The sequence below is a fragment of the Stylophora pistillata genome, chromosome 8, assembly GCF_964205215.1.
Source record: "Stylophora pistillata chromosome 8, jaStyPist1.2, whole genome shotgun sequence".
Taxonomy (NCBI): domain Eukaryota; kingdom Metazoa; phylum Cnidaria; class Anthozoa; order Scleractinia; family Pocilloporidae; genus Stylophora; species Stylophora pistillata.
Genome location: NC_142526.1, coordinates 7,236,421 through 7,254,786, shown reverse-complemented (window position 1 = coordinate 7,254,786; position 18,366 = coordinate 7,236,421). Strand labels below are relative to the sequence as shown.

The 18,366-nt window shown below is 40.0% G+C and overlaps 1 protein-coding gene, 2 long non-coding RNA genes and 1 pseudogene across 3 annotated transcripts; 2 read left to right on the top strand and 2 right to left on the bottom strand.

Annotated features, from left to right (window-relative positions):
• On the bottom strand, window positions 1-1,906 carry LOC148724747 (uncharacterized). Its single transcript, XR_015991237.1, has 3 exons — window positions 1,679-1,906; window positions 1,272-1,375; window positions 1-1,007 (listed from the first exon to the last, which is right to left on the bottom strand). It is a non-coding gene; the product is annotated as an uncharacterized LOC148724747 (long non-coding RNA).
• Window positions 1,907-4,912: 3,006 nt separating this feature from the next.
• On the bottom strand, window positions 4,913-8,885 carry LOC148724746 (uncharacterized). The gene is made up of 2 exons (XR_015991276.1): window positions 8,482-8,885; window positions 4,913-5,733 (listed from the first exon to the last, which is right to left on the bottom strand). It is a non-coding gene; the product is annotated as an uncharacterized LOC148724746 (long non-coding RNA).
• Window positions 8,886-9,413: 528 nt separating this feature from the next.
• On the top strand, window positions 9,414-11,789 carry LOC148724745 (histone H2B pseudogene; annotated as a pseudogene).
• A 4,125-nt stretch (window positions 11,790-15,914) lies between these two features.
• On the top strand, window positions 15,915-18,051 carry LOC148724744 (uncharacterized). Its single transcript, XM_088730981.1, has one exon. The coding sequence runs from the start codon at window positions 16,547-16,549 to the stop codon at window positions 17,543-17,545; it is 999 nt and encodes a 332-aa protein (XP_088587107.1). The 5' UTR covers window positions 15,915-16,546; the 3' UTR covers window positions 17,546-18,051.
• The last annotated feature ends 315 nt before the right edge of the window (window positions 18,052-18,366 follow it).

The window sequence follows — 18,366 nt, the reverse complement described above, 5'->3', positions numbered from 1 at the left end:
GATGTTTTTTAGAAGACTTGGGAAAAACCCAATAAATCAAAACTTTTTAAGGCGAGTTTTTGCGAGTATGGCGTACCAGACAAAGACTAACAAGCAGTTCTTTAGTGTCTGAGTCAGGAAAGGCCTCATTTATTTAAAACCTATGGCAAAACTGTGCGCGGTCAAGATTAAAGAAATCTTAGGGTCAACCAAACATAACAGTAATCAAAACAATTGCAACACCGTAGAATCAACAAAATAAGCAGAAGTACTCTTCGCAACAAAAGGTGTAACAGCCTCTATATATTTTTCCTTCTCTTTTTAACGAGAAAATAGTAAGTTAGAATGGAGTACAGAGATCTTAGCCTGCCGGATGATTAAAAAAATAAAAAGGGAAATGTGACGTATCTTCTAGCAGTCTTATGAAACGTAACTTTTGCCAAAAGCTTACAACCATTAAGATTGAATGCTTCTGATTTTGCAGATAATTGAAAATTGCTAGCGAAAAAGATTTTTTTAGGGCAAGGCTGTTAAATCAAACACTTTCAAAGTTGTCAAAATAGGGGTTTCGCACAACTAATAGGTTAAAGCCCATGTTGGAAACGATAACATTTGCTTTCAGGGTAAAGTCCCGGGTCCGGCGGTAAATCAATCCAGAACTGTTATCTTAACTCTTAACTCATAGCAGGCTATCTATTGAAATTGTAAAATATTTCAAAATATTTACAATCACGATCAAAAATTTATTTCAGAGCAGCCTGAATAGGAATGCTTAATTAAAAACCCACTCTATCTGGCAAACTGTTCTCAATGAAAATCTTGGCAATTATTGCGCAACTCTCTCTACTATCACGTACCTTTTTACGGAAACTTTGCAATATGCGTTTACATGTATGTAATTATGAACTTTGAGATTCCGAATATTAATTTTGCTAAATTCAGCTTTCCATGTTATGCTTCTTTCTTGTTTCCCTCATTTCAGTCGACAGGTGTACCTTTGTTGAACGCGATGTGTTTGCAAAATTGACCTGAAAAGTGATAATGGTAGCAAAAATGAATTTTTGTCTTATTTTTATTATAATTAAGAAGGGATCTTAAAGATTTTGTCTCATCTATCCAGGGAAACAAGGGAACAGGTAAAATTAATACTGATACGCGCGAAATTCTGATATCAATGCATGTGATCGCTATACCTCTACCAAAAATTAAAAACCTATATTAATTTTTAACTTCTACCTGAGCATGGAATCGAAATTTAAGCAGTGAACGAGAAGGAAGTTTTTGAATTTCACCTTAAGTTATAACAGAGACACTTCAGTCAAGGAAATGGTGGGAATTCCAGAGAATCACAGGGTAGCGTCGCCTAGCCGTGGAAGGATAGCTAGTACATAGAGCCCTAAAAAAGAACGCACAAGCACCACGTGTAACAATTCCAAGTGTTTAATTTTACACGATACAAAAGGGAACGTAGCCAGGTAGCGATAAATAAGGTAGTTGCTGAATACTTGGTGTGATTGCAATAGCAAATGTGGTAGAGTTATGTGGTTCGAACTTGAAGGTAACAGAATACGAAACGAAGCTAATCAATCGACTTACAAACGATAACACAGCACAGTGACCTATTCTTGAAATCAACTGAACTGATAATGAAAAAAAAACGATAAACTAAATCGAGCGTAAAACAATATAGGTAACTTACTTTGGTAGAGCTCTTAGCGTACTTGAAACGCACGGGTAGCGGAGTAGACAAAAACAATTATACAGTAGCGGAGCGCACTACCTCTTGACGGCTATCGAAAATGGTTCTTTCTTGCTAGCCAGCCCGTAATATGAGCAAATGGCTGACATAAATTGCATAACAATTTCACACCAATTACAGTATTCGACAAAAATAAACCGCGACATAGATAAACATTAACTAAGCATAGACAATACTGGTGGTTCAGCAATAATGAAAGGAGGATCAGTCGGGTATCCCATTAGCCCTTGCGCGTTATTGTCAATGAGAAGGTGTCACATTGCATCGAATTCGAGTGTACGCGCTGGAAAGTTGACTGAATTTTAAACGGCTGTTTGTCCTTATTCAGGAGCACGGAAGGTGATTTGAACGGTTTTATGTATTCTTGTAACAGTTAAGTTGACTTTAGTACTTTAGTACTCGAACTTACTCTTCTCTAAATGGAAAAAAAAAACGCCTTTATTATGAGTGGTATGCACGACTGAGTGGCTTTGTTTATGCGCTTTACTTTAACGTTTGATCGATATTTGCCTGTTGCGCTATTATTGGTTGGTACTTAAGCATATTATTCCGCCTGGTGGTGCCAGAATAATGGCACTTTTCAATATTAGCGAAGGTCCCCTTAAGTCCCCAAATTTTGTAGGAATATGTGGCCGTTAAAAATTGCTTAAATTGGCGCCAAAATTTTGACGTCTTTCCTCGACTGGTGTATCACCCGGCCCGCTATTGATCGATCGATAGCCTTTGCTATCCGTATATTAAATGCCCCTTTTGGTACATCTGTGTAAAGGTTTCCTCCTGAATTAATGTTAGTATCTTGTGATGGAGTGCTTTCTTTATTTCTTTTGGTAACTCGAGTCGCTTGCCACTTCTTCAGAAGACTGGCTTTTCACGGCGATTTCTCCTTTCGTCGGGTAGCAACTGCAAGTACAATTGGAGACTTGTAAGCCTAGCCAGGGCATTTCTGGGATGTTGTTTTCTCCTTCATATTCGTCATAAGGTCAAATATCCGAAGCGGCAAGAGACCGATTTTCGACGCAATCGAAGTCGAAGTTATAAGCACTGAACGTCTTCGATCTTCGCTTTCATCCTCTAGCTGTTTGGGTAAATTGAAAGAATATCACATTGAGAAGCTGGAAGTCTCGGACAACAAGCCAAATTGGAAAGTTTGATGTAAGTCTGACTATCCAAATCCAAGCAGTTGACATAAATTAGTGGCGAACGCGAGAGCTTCACTGTTGATCTCAACTACCTCCATCTCGACTGAGTGATTACGTGACTAGAGCGAATTGATAATATAGTTCGAAGCGTGGAACTGTGGGATACCTGACTAATCCTCCTTTGCAAAAATCTAAAGTACAAAGGAAATAAATAGCGTTTTAAAACTAACAGATGGATCGCACTTAGTAAACAAAAAGACCCCACCACCCCTGGTGCTATACGTACTTGTATAGTCGGTCTCATCAGGACCAAAATGATTCAGATATAGCACGATTGCATTTTCTCTGTACAAAAAATAACACTGCTGAAAGCCTTTGATGAAAGAAACATTCAAGATATTTCCAATTGTTTCATCAATGTCATCTTCACTTAAAATTAGAATTGGAAAAAAAACCTAGTGTACTAATGTTTCTTCTGTAAAGACATCGTAAGCAACATCAGCTTTTTAGGGACTGTCATTTAGAATTATAACATAACTAACGTAAAGCGCGCGCTCTGATTGGTCAATTTAGCGTCCCCCATTTGCCCATGGGTGTACGCTGGTGACGTGAGCAAATGCAAAGACTATTTTTCCGCGCGCGCTTGTTTTTTCTGGTCACGTAAGATTTGTAAAATAAAAGGGAACTCTTTAGCTACAATGTATCAATGTTATGTCATAAAACAAATGGTAAACACCACAGCGTACACTATTGAGTTATGGATGCACTTGGGAGGTTTGCTAAGTACTCAAGAAGCTAGAGTCGCACTCGACCATCGCCTCGCGCGACTCATACGCTTCTTTCGTGCTAGCAACCTCCCGCGTGCATCCATAACTCAATAGTCTACGCTGTGGTGTTTACCATTTGTTAAATGGATGCACTTGGGAGGTTTGCTAAGCACTCAAGAAGCTAGAGTCGCTCTCGGCTATCGCCTCGTGGGACTCTTACGCCTCTTTCGTGCTTAGCAACCTCCCGCGTGCATCCATAACTCAATAGTGTACGGTGTGGTGTTTACCATTTGTTAAATGGATGCACTTGGGAGGTTTGCTAAGCACTCAAGAAGCTAGAGTCCCTCTCGGCTATCGCCTCGCGCGACTCTTACGCTTCTTTAACCATTTGTTAATGGTTAAACGGCGGATTATTACATTGCACGTCCATGACAGACGCTCTGTTTTAAAAGTTTCGAAAACCTTAAAAGTTTGCCAAAGTGTTTTTACTCGTTCCCTACTGATGATACATTGTGGAACATTAACTGCTACTTGGGAGGGCGAAAAAATAACATAGCTTTGCTTTGCTTTGATAGTTAAATGGGGGTATTGTTGGGTTTTCATGATCGCATGAACAACATTTAAATAATTAGTTCTCAGGCGACAATCACTGCTGAAAGTGAAAAAAAAAACTAAATAACAGGTATTTTTCTGGGGCCCTACGAGTTTCTTAGGTTGATCAATTGCCCCAATTTACTGTGTCCAGCTTCAGATGCGTTCCTAAAGCTTTCATTTTTTGATTTGTGACAGGTGGAATGGTTCATGGTTCCTTTTGATTGATATTCTGGGCACTTTTCAGTTTGAGGTCACAGTTTTGTAAGCATGGCATACCTTACAATGGGCTTCCACTCAATACCCAATACAGACACTACTTGAATGGCGTGACATGTTGTCTGGAAGAATAAATGGCTCACCAGTACTATTATTGTATGTAAGACAAACACGCACAGTCGCTAAGACCCTGTTAGGGTCGCGTGTGATTACTAGTGTCCCAGATAAGTTTGAGAAGAGAAAGCGAAGGAAAAAGCACTGTAGTGACCGGCACACTCGGGAAATGCCAAAAGCGAAACAGCCGCCAGACACTGCCTTGAGCTGAGAGAGTCTGGTGAGATGAATAACCCAAACCTAACTAAGTCTCCACCATTGAAGGTCGCACCCATAACAGACCGGTAGTAGCCCCATGCGCGAACACCGTCCGCCTTTGTAATCACAAGATATTGAATACTGACTTTTCAAATAGACTTTTCTTTTTATTTATATGCACTGTAGCAGTTTGCTTTATACAATGGTTTGCTTTAAAAACTGGACAAGTACAACCGAACTATTTTACAAATGGACACTTGCTTTCTTGAATTACTTTCAGTTATCAATGAGATTAGAATGGTCGAAAAACAAACCTAAATAATCTAGGGGCATCTCCATGCTCTTCTAAGAACGGAGGAATCCCTTTCCCAACCCGTTGTTAAAACCTTCCCTAACTATGGGAATACTTAGAAGTACTGAGGTCTTGAGATCTGACATTCGGCATCTTCAATTCATAGAGAGCGAAATAGAGAATGTCTAAGTATGAGAAATACTGAAATATACAATTGCAAGTGCCTTAAATATGACTCGTTGGTGAGGATGGCTCGAAATGTCTGAAACGAGACCCTCATGGCACCTGGCCTGGCTCACAGAATAATGTGTGTAGGCTGTAAGGGTTGGTTCATCTCTGCACGGTGGTGAAAAGGAAGATGTATCATTTGGTCTGGAACATGTGATGTATCACAGCTTTAAACCCACCTTAGAACACGAACTTCGAGTGGGACGAGGAAAAAGTATAAGTTACAAAATGTGATTTATAGCGGTATTTCAACAACTGATTTTAAAGTTCAACTTCGCTGCATGAGTAATTGTAGCTTTTTACAAGTAGAGCGCCCAGTCTTTACATTAATTACTTTACGCTGGATTTTTCCAACTCGTCCAGGGCTTTCAAGATCAGCTTGTAACCTTCTGAATTCTTGAGCTCTTCGACACTGATTCCCTCCTCATCTTCACTTGACTCTGAATCCTAAGAAACAGACAGAAGGATATGATTATTCGTCATTAGCGTCCCTGGATAAAGACGTTGGATGCAAGTGCTTTAATGAACTAGACCTAAGTCCCCCAAGGAGGGGCTCCCAATGGGGTGATGGCTTTCACGGCTAGTGGTTAAAGATTTTGGCCAATTTACGGCTAACGGTTAATGTCATTCCATTGTCGTTACCAGATAGTTTTTTGCGTTTCACTATTTCTACGACCATCGGTTAAAATTTATCAATTTCAACGCCATACGGCTAAATTTTTTGGCCATTTTACGGCTATTGGTTAACCCCGTTGAGACCCTTTTAGGAGCGTGACGGTACAACTTTGCGTAAAACAGCTTTGGAAAATTGTTTCCTCAGGTAAAAACTACACAAAGGCTAAAAATTTGCTCCAGCTCAAAGTTGGTAACATTGCTTCTCTCCCTTTTGACTTTGACGCGCAGATCGAACTTTCCAACCTTGTAACATAGAGGGCAAAGAATCTGAATATATGAAAGTCATATATGTGTACTGCGGTTTCAAGAAATGTATGAATCGAAAGAGATCCTTGCAGTAATATGAACACTACTAATGTAGTAGTAAAACAAGGCCTGAAAAATTATTATATGTATATTTATATATATATATATATATATAATTTTTTTTTGGGGGGGGAGGTTTATTTCACTACTACATCAGTAATGTTCATTACTGCGAGCATCGCTTTCATACTTAGAGGGCAATGTTACCAAGAGCTGATTGCCTGATACACATTTTTCCATAAATTTGATAATTGTCTCGGGAAAAATTACTTAAAACTCAGTAAAACCATAAAAAAGCCTTGATTTATTTTCCCTTAAGTATTACAATTTCATCGAATGCTTCTTAGAAGGGTTGGTTTCATTATTTTGGCGGTGTGGTACAAAAATAAAATTTCATTTAGCCGTGACGTGCGTTTTACAGTTCATTGTCGCTAGCTGAACACTAAAATAGCCCCCTACGAAATCCGCTAAAGCGTGCGCTCATGATGACCTTCTTAATAACGTAAAGTTTTTCCCTTTATATTATAAACAAACAATCGCACGCTTCTCCCTAAAATGAAGGATAAATATCACTTGTGTTTTCAAAAGTTCCCACCAAATTGGTATCTTTACAAAAGTGTACTGCGATTGAAGGAAACTAAATGCACCACAGCCGGACACGAAAAACCCTTAAAACCTCTAAGTGGAAAAGAGGGGGGTAGTGTAACCCCAACCAAGGCATTGATGCCACCTTCGGAGTTTCAGCTTATCCTATGAATGACACATTATGCACAGTTACAAAGGAAAATATGCGAATACAGCTCCAGGTAATACCTGACGTGAACATGACAATATTTTAAGAAATAAAAGTAAATAAATGAATAATACATCAATTTGAACGAAAACGAAACCTAACGACTTATCAAGACGAAGGCTGACCGTAGAATGCCTCGCCCTACTAACGCCCTCAACTTACTAACCACGATCCCATAACTCTCCGCGCACCTCGCACCCGCCTCCACTTCTCTGACACATGCCGGCAAATATTAATTTATGCTAATTTGGATGATCGCAAATTACATATTCGGCGACTTCTGAAAACACAGGTGATATTTATCCATATGTGAATTTTGCTCGTCCCATGCAATTACCTATACTTAATGAGCTGGCGAGAATGGAAGTTCATTCGCAGATCATTGGAATTGCTGGACAAAGATAACAAGTCACCTGAACGAGATCAATAAAAATTTACAAGTGCCCAAAAGTGTCAAATTGAAGTGGAAGGCTTTTTTCGGAGAATGGAGAACTTCCTAAAGCGACCCAGTTGTAAATATTGGTTGAGTGGGAGGGCCGTCGGAAATATACTTGGCTTGCGCGAGATCATGCACGACCTGTATATACATGCTATGTCATAAAAGAATTGGTTCATGCTTTTAACTTTCCGTATATCGAGTTATGGATGTACTCTGGAAGCTAAAAGAGCTCTCGAGCAATTCTTTCTCTTCTCTTGTGCTCTCCAAACTTCCCGCGAGCATCAATTGCGCAATTATTGGATGAGAGCATGATATCATGAATAATCAATGCCGAGGTCCTGGTAGGTAGGTTACCAAACTATCTTTGCAGTAAAATAGTTCAAAGAGAGACGTAGTCGTGAATAAGAGGAAGTATCCTCGATGCATACAGTGCTGACATTCTCCATGTTACTGCCGCATGGCTGTATTTGTTTCTTTTGTTTGTTTTCTCGTTTGTACGCGTATTTTTTCTCTCATTATCGCATTCTTTGTGTTTTTTTCACTTTTGTGTAATCAATATTCTGTTAGGTGTTTTCGCATAATTTCGTCTCGTTAGGGCTTTTTGCATGCGTTTTTTTAGGGCACTTGTGCTTTTGCCATCGCTACGTTTCATTTATCCGGTTCGCTTACCGTCTTCTCCGTTTTTGATTTTCGTGTTCCTAGCCGTCCTAGTCATACAACGTTTATAACGCTTGCTTCGCATCGCTTTTCGCTTGTATCGTACATTTCATGAAATCGATTAAACTACATGTAGCGTGTTGGAGGTTTGACTACAATACCCTACTTTGGTCCGGTACATTTTCTTCAGTTCATTCTAGTGTCATAGAGGTGTTGTTCAGCGCGTTAATTCAACAAATTGAATTGCAATTGATGGTTATTTTATTTCTATCTTGAATGCCTCGATGCCTCGTACGTATAACACAGTCCACCTTTAAACGCCCACCTCATCATCGGCATTGATGTACTTTTTTGCCTCTTCCTCTCTCTCTGCTCTGGTCCCATAGATTTTCTTCAGTTCATCCTAATGTCATAGCAGTGTTGTACAGCGTTAGTTTTAGGAATTAAGTTACAATTGATGGATATTTTCTCGCTATCTTTAATTTTTATACAATATCCTTTGTAAAACGTTTTGTCATTTTATTAAATAGTTGATATTCATATATCATATATCTTAAATTTTTCCATAATGCGTGAAATTATGAAGAGACGCTTCTCTTTTGTGTGCTCCGTATTTATCCTAATTTTACACCAACTTTGCTACTTGCATAATGATTCAACTTTAACGAAAAGCTGCATAAAAGCATATGCACCCATGCATCGCTTTTGGAGGATGAAAATTTTGGATTATCTGCGATGAATTAGTTGCATTCTTTCGCTGGCGCACAAGTAATTTAGATATGTTTGGATGCTACATCTATCGTTGTGATCACCGTAGCTTTGCAATGGGCGTTGCGGATGATCTTTTCTGCAGGTTGGTATCGGAATACAATGTTACTCTATCAACAAATTGTGTATTTTTTGGGGGTGCAAGGCCCAAGATCAAGCGTCATAAATGTCCATGCAACTATTACTCACATGCATCGGCTACTTTTCATCTTCCAGTACCTTGGTTATTTGGTTCATTAACTGAACCCGGCCCGGAACCCCATCGTCACTTCACAAAACGATGCACAGTGAAATGTAATCATAAACGGTCAATACAGGGTAAGGATTTGCTAATGGCCAGCTGCATGCACGATCTTTCAGATATAACACAGCGGATTTTGTGGACTACGTATGCAAAAGTAAGATCGAAGTTTTTGCCATCACTGAAACGTGGCTCTGTGCGAAGGATGAGAAGTGTTAGAAAGTGAGGCTTGTCCTGTTGTCTACAACATGGTAGATTGTCCTCGTTCTAGTAGACATGGAGGTGCTGCTGCCCTGATTTACCGCGGTTCACTTACCGCTAGGAAGATTGATGCAGACGGGAAGGTGCCATTTGAGTTTTCCGACTGGTTTGTCCAATCAGAACCTCTTAAGCCTTCATCTTTGGTCATATACTGACCACCATACCCAGACGATCCTATAGAAACAACTGAGACGTTTCTTGTTAAAGTAACGGGTTATGTTGAGTCATTCGTGTCATCTAAAGCGGAGTTGGTCATTTTTGGAGACCCAAACATTCATTGGGACAAATGTATAAAGGCTAAAAGTTTCTAAAGAAACTGTGGTGCTGCGTCGGTGGGGATAACAAGGTAATTTGGTTAGATCAACTCAGTTGAAATTGTAAATTGGCCACCGAAATAAATAAAAAAGCTGACGTTTCGAGCGTTAGCCCTTCATCAGAGTGAATGGTACATTCATTGGGACAAGCCTGATGACTGCGATTCCATTAAATTATTAGACCTCATTAGCTTATCTGGACATAAACGATATGTAGTTGAGCCCACCCACACCTGGGCCATACTCTGCCGGATTTGGTCATAACTCGGCAGTCTGCTGAGATTTTTAAAGTTCCTTCCCGAGCTGACAGCTTTATTTCTGACCACGGGGATTTTCTATTTGAGCCGCGCAGAACTATCTCTATCTGCCAAAATTATTTAGAACAGAAAGTTGAAATCCATCGCTCCTCTCGTCGTTTTCCAGTGTTTTATTGCTGAGGATAGTCGCAAATGCATCGATGCATATATATAATGCATATATGATGTCGCTCCTCTCGTCGTTTTCCAGTGTTTTACTGCTGAGGATAATCGCAAATGCATCGATGCATATATATAATGCATATATGATGTCGCTCCTCTCGTCGTCTTCCAGTGTTTTATTGCTGAGGATAATCGCAAATGCATCGATGCATATATATAATGCATATATGATGTCGCTCCTCTCGTCGTCTTCCAGTGTTTTATTGCTGAGGATAGTCGCAAATGCATCGATGCATATATATAATGCATATATGATGTCGCTCCTCTCGTCGTTTTCCAGTGTTTTACTGCTGAGGATAGTCGCAAATGCATCGATGCATATATATAATGCATATATGATGTCGCTCCTCTCGTCATTTTCCAGCGTTTTATTGCTGAGGATAGTCGCAAATGCATCGATGCATATATATAATGCATATATGATGTCGCTCCTCTCGTCGTTTTCCAGTGTTTTACTGCTGAGGATAATCGCAAATGCATCGATGCATATATATAATGCATATATGATGTCGCTCCTCTCGTCGTCTTCCAGTGTTTTATTGCTGAGGATAGTCGCAAATGCATCGATGCATATATATAATGCATATAAGCTGTCGCTCCTCTCGTCGTTTTCCAGTGTTTTATTGCTGAGGATAGTCGCAAATGCATCGATGCATATATATAATGCATATATGATGTCGCTCCTCTCGTCATTTTCCAGCGTTTTATTGCTGAGGATAGTCGCAAATGCATCGATGTAGATAATCGACAGCAAAACGAAAACACTAATTTTGGGTGAATATATTAACCTCCCTTCACTGACATTTTTGAAAACGCCTTACTGTGGTCGTGCAGCTGGCAGATATGTTTTTAGTTCTTTTTAATATCTATAAGACGTCTGAAAAGTGGAGAGCTGTCGGGAGTTTCGTTTAAGTTTTGTAACTGGTAACTTTATCGCTAGTTTGGATCAAAATCCGTTAATCACAAGCTTCATGCTGACCTCGTAACCTTTGGATTTCAACATCCAGAAGTAACTGATCAAAGATTGATCTCTTAGTGAAATGTGATACATCGTCAGTACGCGTGCTTTATAAAATTGGCAGCTGAGCAACTTTGCATTGCGAAATTGCAATTTAAAATGTAGTATTAAAGTTCTTAGTGTATCGAATAGTATGATTTAGCAGAGGGTGAGCCTTTGTCTGGTCATAGTGAAATTACCCAAGCCTTACCGTGATGTTTCAGCGGAGAAGAAAGCTGGTAGAATGAAATCCGGTGCTGCAGCCGACAAGATTAGAAAAAGAAGCTGAAGAGAAAGGAAAGTTATTCGCTGTATATCTACAAAGTGCTGAAGCAAGCTCATCCTGATACTGGAATCGCAACCAAAGCCATGGGCATAATGAACTATTTCGTTAGCGACATCTTCGAGCACATAGCTATGGAGGCATCTCGCTTGACAAAGTACGCCAAGAAGTCGACAATGAGCTCTCGCGAAATCCAAACTGCTGTACTCTTACTTTTGCCAAGTGAACTTGCCAAGCACGCTGTTAGCGAAGGTACGAAGGCTGTCTCCAAATATACTAGCAGCGAATGAATGATAAGTGCGACCGATATTTTTATCAAAAGCAAGAGGTTTTTTAAAGGCACCATAACGTCTGTCCAATTCTCTGATCAACCAGTTATCGGATGTTGTTGTTGTTTATTTTGTTGTTACCGAACTTGAGGTTGAATGATCCAACATGTTGAGACGACAGGAATGCCAAGATAACGTGCGTTTATCGACAAGTTTTCTAACTATTCTGAAATAACTTTATGTATGAATATGACACCCCCATTGTAGTTTTGTGAAGTGTTGAAAAAACCAGCCATTCATTGACAGATGTCGACTTTAGATTAGCTTTGTATGTCGTGTTATGTCTGCTTTCACTTATATTAAAGAGGAAGGTGTTTCAGTCGGAAAATTTTCTAGTAACGTGTCTCTGACTTTTGACATGCACGCCTTCCAATGCTCACTGAGTTGCAGAGTATGGAATAATCTTACGAAAGATGAACAGATTGCTTGTGGCGACTATTATTTATTTATTTATTTATTACTTTATTTATTTCCTGCCCTCCTCCCGGATCAACCTACTTTAGAATCAAAAAGTAAAACATGCTCTTTTTATAGTTTTTCACACCCATCTCACCATACGGATGATATTATTCCAATCCAAAATTGATTCCTCCAATCCTAACAGTCAATATACCACCCATAGTTACGGGCTGTACAGAAACGAAATAAAGAAAGGAGGAGAGATCCTAACCTACGTATCCTCTGATTAATTTGTAAAAGAATTACGCTAGAAGAGAGCTACAAAACCATCAAGCCCATGGTATTAGACATCCAATTAAAGGCGAAAACAGTTATTGAGATTGGCCTTTATAGACCTCCAAAAAGCTTCACATTATCGTATCGACAACAGCTCGAAGAAGAGTTAACCACATATCCAATTGGGCAAATGTACAAAGGGAATCTATTGTATTGCTTGGTGACTTGAGTCTTGATCGTCTTCGGCCAGCAAGCAATGATCAGGAAGGAAAACTACTTTATGATCTACAAGAAACGCATGAGCTTGACTACCTCACTTCTAAACCGACAGGAATTCGGAAAATTGGAAAGCGAGTGAGTGAGACACTCATAAATGTTATTCTCACCAACCTGCCCGATGGTTTCACCAAAAGCGGCGTGGTTGATCAACGGATGAATGACCACGCCCTTGTCTATCTTTTTATGAAGGAAAGGATAGCCAGATCAAAAACAAAAGTGGTGAATTTTCGGTCAAGTAAAAACTTTGATGAACAGGAATTTAAGAAACACTTAGCTGCCGCCCCGTGGCATGTCGCTGAAGTTTTTGATGATGTTAACGATCAGTCTGAAGTTTTCAGCGTACTGTTATTGGAATTGTAGACGAACATATGCCATGTAAGAAAATGCATGCTAGAGACGACGATGTGCCAAATATGAAAACTGAGTGAAAGGAGGCAATTAGACGAAGAAGAAAAGCACGCAGAAGATTTTATAGGACCAAAGCCACTGAAGACTGGGAACTTCAAAAAAAGTTACAGAACGAGGCCACATGTCTCGGACGCAAAGCCATTAAAGATTATAATAAGGCTACGTCTGACGACCTCAGAAATAAGCCGCACAAGTTTTCAAAACATTTATGCCTTTACTTGGCTCAAAAAAAGTGAAAGAATCCTTTGAAATAAAATTGAAGATTAATAGCTCAATAATCACCAACCAGTTAGATATTGTAGAGACTATGGATGATTATTTCTCAACCATTGCTGACGACATTGGCCCTGCCAACGACGCGACGTACTCCACACTGCGGGAGCATGAAAGAATACAAGCCATTGTGAATCAAAAATTGTCCATTGATGATGACAAATCCTTTTATTTCAAAGAAATACCAGTGGCTGATGATGCTAAGACTTTAAAAGACATTGATCCCAGGACAGCCTTTGTATTACATCATACTGTAAATATTTTATTCATCTACTTGCGATATAATTACTCACGTTCAGTTACTCATTGATTGAAGATGGCATAAGCGTGCCGAAACATGTCTCTCAAAAAAGTTGTCTATTTACAATGTTAGTATTATTCAAACCGATCTACAAGACAGTGCTCATAAAGCAGCCAGCTGGTATGATTCGAATTTTTTAGGGAGTAAATTTGCGAAATAAGGGTCTCTATTAATGAGTAGGAGTAACAAGCTTAAGGATCGTATATATGCACGATCCTTCGCAGTAAAGCACTATTTGAGCAATAGTGAAAATCAGACCTGAAAAAAATTTCAGGCCTGTACGGGATTCGAACCACTGACCTCTGCGATACTAGTGCAGCGCTCTACCAATTGAGCTAACAAGCCAACTGGGAGCAGGCCATCAAATTAATTCGACATAAACCCGTAGATGATAAATCAAACAACAACAAACATATGAAACATATGTATGAACTGCGGTTATGAAACGTATGTATGCACGATCCTTCGCAGTAAAGCACTATTTGAGCAATAGTGAAAATCAGACCTGAAAAAAATTTCAGGCCTGTACGGGATTCGAACCACTGACCTCTGCGATACTAGTGCAGCGCTCTACCAATTGAGCTAACAAGCCAACTGGGAGCAGGCCATCAAATTAATTCGACATAAACCCGTAGATGATAAATCAAACAACAACAAACATATGAAGGCCGTTCAGGCCGTACAGGCCTGAAATTTTTTGTCAGGTCTGATTTTCACTATTGCTCAAATAGTGCTTTACTGCGAAGGATCGTGCATATATGCGTTTCATAACCGCAGTTCATACATATGTTTCATATGTTTGTTGTTGTTTGATTTATCATCTACGGGTTTATGTCGAATTAATTTGATGGCCTGCTCCCAGTTGGCTTGTTAGCTCAATTGGTAGAGCGCTGCACTAGTATCGCAGAGGTCAGTGGTTCGAATCCCGTACAGGCTTGAAATTTTTTTCAGGTCTGATTTTCACTATTGCTCAAATAGTACTTTACTGCGAAGGATCGTGCATATATACGTTTCATAACCGCAGTTCATACATATGTTTCATAAGCTTAAGGATCATAACTTAACAGGACAGACATTATTGCCTTGCTGGGGGTCAATATTTATAACGCTCTGAATTTTTTTGGTCATGTAAGTAGTATTTGCAAATAGTGTAGCCAACGAGTAGGGGCTATAAACAGGTTAAGGAATCTCATACCCACTGAAGCCAAGTTACAACTCTTTAAGGCTTCTATTCTGCCTCATTGGACGTATTGTAGCATCGTATGGAACATTTCTAAAGCAAGTGACTGCAGAAATTAGAGCGAGTACAAGATAAGGCCCTTAGGGCCATTTATTGCGGTAACAATTCATCCTATCCTGAACTTTTAGAAAGGGCTAAATTACCCACTTTACATAATAGGAGGTTGGAAGACAATGCATTGTTAATGTTCAGGGTTCAAAATGGCTTGTGCCCAGATTACATTCTTGGGTTGTTTTTCATCAATAGCAATAACTACAATCTAAGAAATAATGAATTTAAAATTCCAAGAGTTAACACCACAGGTTTTCGAAAACATTCTATCAGATACTTGGGACCAGTACTCTGGTCAAAGATAGACAGTAAAATAAGGGAACTTATAACTATAGATGGAATTAAAAGAGCGATCTGGGAGTGGACAAAATGGCGGCCGGACACGAATCTTTGAGCTCCATGGAACTAGCAATTTTGCTGCTTATGACTACCTTATTCCTTCATGGAAGTGACAACACTAGTTCTCTTATTCTAAGAAGAGACGCTTCAGCCGCAATGGAACACTGGTCGCTAGTCGTAGCCAACACAGGCTTACTGAATTCTCGCAAGACCACTCCAAGCCGCGGCCATGGAAAACTATACTTGTCTACGAGATTTTCTCACACTTCGAACGGCACAAGTAGCTTCCAAATCTACCGACTCATAACTGGAGGAGACATCCACCCAAACCCCGGACCTACAACGAAAATGTCCAAACATCCCTGCAAAGAGTGTGGCGAACGCGTGCGTTCCAATCAAGATTCCCTACTGTGTGTTCAGTGTAATTACTTCTCGCACACTAAATGCCTGAACTTGACAAAAGCGATGTTTAAAAGCTACTCAGATTAGCAGGTCATGGACTGGAAATGTTCGCTATGCTCCTTACCATTTAGTAATGGGGATTGTTCTTTTAATACGGAGCCAGATTTTGATCGCGAAATTGGGAAGGAATCATCTTTTAATACATCAATAGATGAAAATCACACTAATGGTGGATATGCAAATGACGACGCTACAATCCTGGAACAAAGAAAAGATAATCCCAGCGGTGCATTCATTTTGCATTTAAACATAAACAGCATCCAGAATAGATTTGAAGAGCTCAAAGAGCTGAATGATGTTTTAAAAGCTCACATCCTGGTTATATCCGAGACTAAGATCGATAGTTCGTATCCTAATAGCTAATTTACCCTAAACGGATACCACATGTATCGGAAAGACAGAGTAAAAGGTGGCGGAGGACTCATTGTTTATTTCTCCTCTGTAATTCCATCAAAGAAATTAACACTACCGAGAGCATAAAAAACGCTTGAAACTGTCGCTGTCGAATCCAGGATAGGGAGAACTGATATAGCATTACTTGCTATCTATAGGCCGCCTAGACCGTCTAGGAAAGGCAGAAAAATACCATCCGAGGACAAATACCTTCAAAAAGTAGAGGAAGAAATCAACGACATCTGTCAGTTTCTATGTTTTCTAAAACAAACAATCGTCATTGTTGGTGATTTAAACATGGACAGGTTACGACCTGACAGTGCTGAGGGAAAGATTCTAACTGATCTTCAAGAAATTAACAACTTGGAGTGCTTGATAACAAAACCAACAAGAATATCAGTTCACTCACAAACGCTTCTCGATGTTCTGCTCACAAATACCCCAGAACTTTTTGTAAAAAGTGGAACGTGCGATCCAGGACTAAGTGATCACTGTATGGTATACGGAGAAATGAAAGAGAAAGTTTATAAGCACAGAACGAAGGTAACTACCTACAGGCAGACGAGAAACACTGATTTTCAACAGCTCAACCACGAACTTCTAGAGGCACCGTGGCATGTGGGTGAAATATTCACTGATGTAGATGATAAGTACGAGTATTGGACCGCCCTCTTTGAGTGCACACTGAACGCGCACGCCCCTATCAAAAGAAAACGTGTGCTTGAAAAGGACGTACCCTACATGACCCCAGCTTGGAAAAAGGCGATAAGGAACAAGAGGAAACACGCCATACTGTTTGCGAAGAACCGAACGCCAGAGAACATGGAACTTAAAAGAAAGTACAGGAATATTGCCACACGCGAACGGAGGAAGGCTATCATGGAATACTGGTTCGCCAAGTCAGAGGAGCTGAAATCCAAGCCAAGGGAGTTTTACAACGCCTTTAGGCCATTTATTAATAGCAAAACTAAGGAGTCCACCTTAATCAGTTTAAAAACAGAAGAGGGCATCATTGTAAAAGATCAATGCGAGGTAGCTGAGCAATTAGTGAACTATTTCACCATAGCTGCTGTTAGCATTGTAGGAGACAGTGCTATTTGCATCACAGAAGAGAACCATAACAACCATGACAGCGTTAAAGCTCTAAGAGAAGCATACCAAGGAACAATCGCGTCAGCAAGGATCAAGTGCAAAAGGCGCTTGAAAATATCAACCCCAATAAGTCCTGTGAGTGGGACCCCGGAGCACCGCCTAAACTCCTTAAGAACGTGGCCTGTGGAATTGCCCCATCGCTAATGACTCTACAACAGCTGTATCAAGCTGGGGCGATGGCCTTGTGCGTGGAAAATGGAAGAGTGGACGCCACTGTTTAAAAAAGGTGACAGACAACTGGCGAAGAACTATCGTCCCATCACGTCCCTTGTCACCGTAAATAAGACATTTGAGCATATGCTCAGTAAGCAAATCACCGGGCACTATGATCCAACTCTCTATCAGAGAATGACAGCTTATCACGGAAGACATCATAGCTGTCAGACCACTCTACTTAGACTCGTGGAAGACTGGAAATTAGCTGTTGACAGAAAGGGGCTGGTGTGCATACTGTCTACTGACTTGAGTAAAGCCTTTGACTCTCTTAGCCATTCTCTAATCGTAAAGAAACTCGAGGCCTATGGCATTGGACAAAGTTCCCTCAACCTTCTTAGATCATACTTTGACAATAGGCTCAATAGAGTGAAAATAAAAGGAGTGACGAGTGACTGGAAAAGGATGGTGCTTGGCTGCCCGCAAGGCTCGTCCTTTGGCCCCCTTCTGTGGAATTTGTTCCAAAATGATGTCATTTCATACAAATAATGCTAATTTGAGCATGTATGCCGACGACCACAAGATGTATGTCACGTGGAAGAAGCATGACGTTGTCGCGCAAAGTATTAAGATACATGGAGAGAAAGCTCTATCCTGGTACAAGAACAACTATCTCTCAACCAACCCAGAAAAGTTCCAGCTATTAACGATCAACCCGAGAAATGTTGACAAAGACAACGATAATCAAAACTTTTCAGTTGATGGTCATACTATTAACAGAATGGGGGAAATACGGCTTTTAGGAGTTCAAA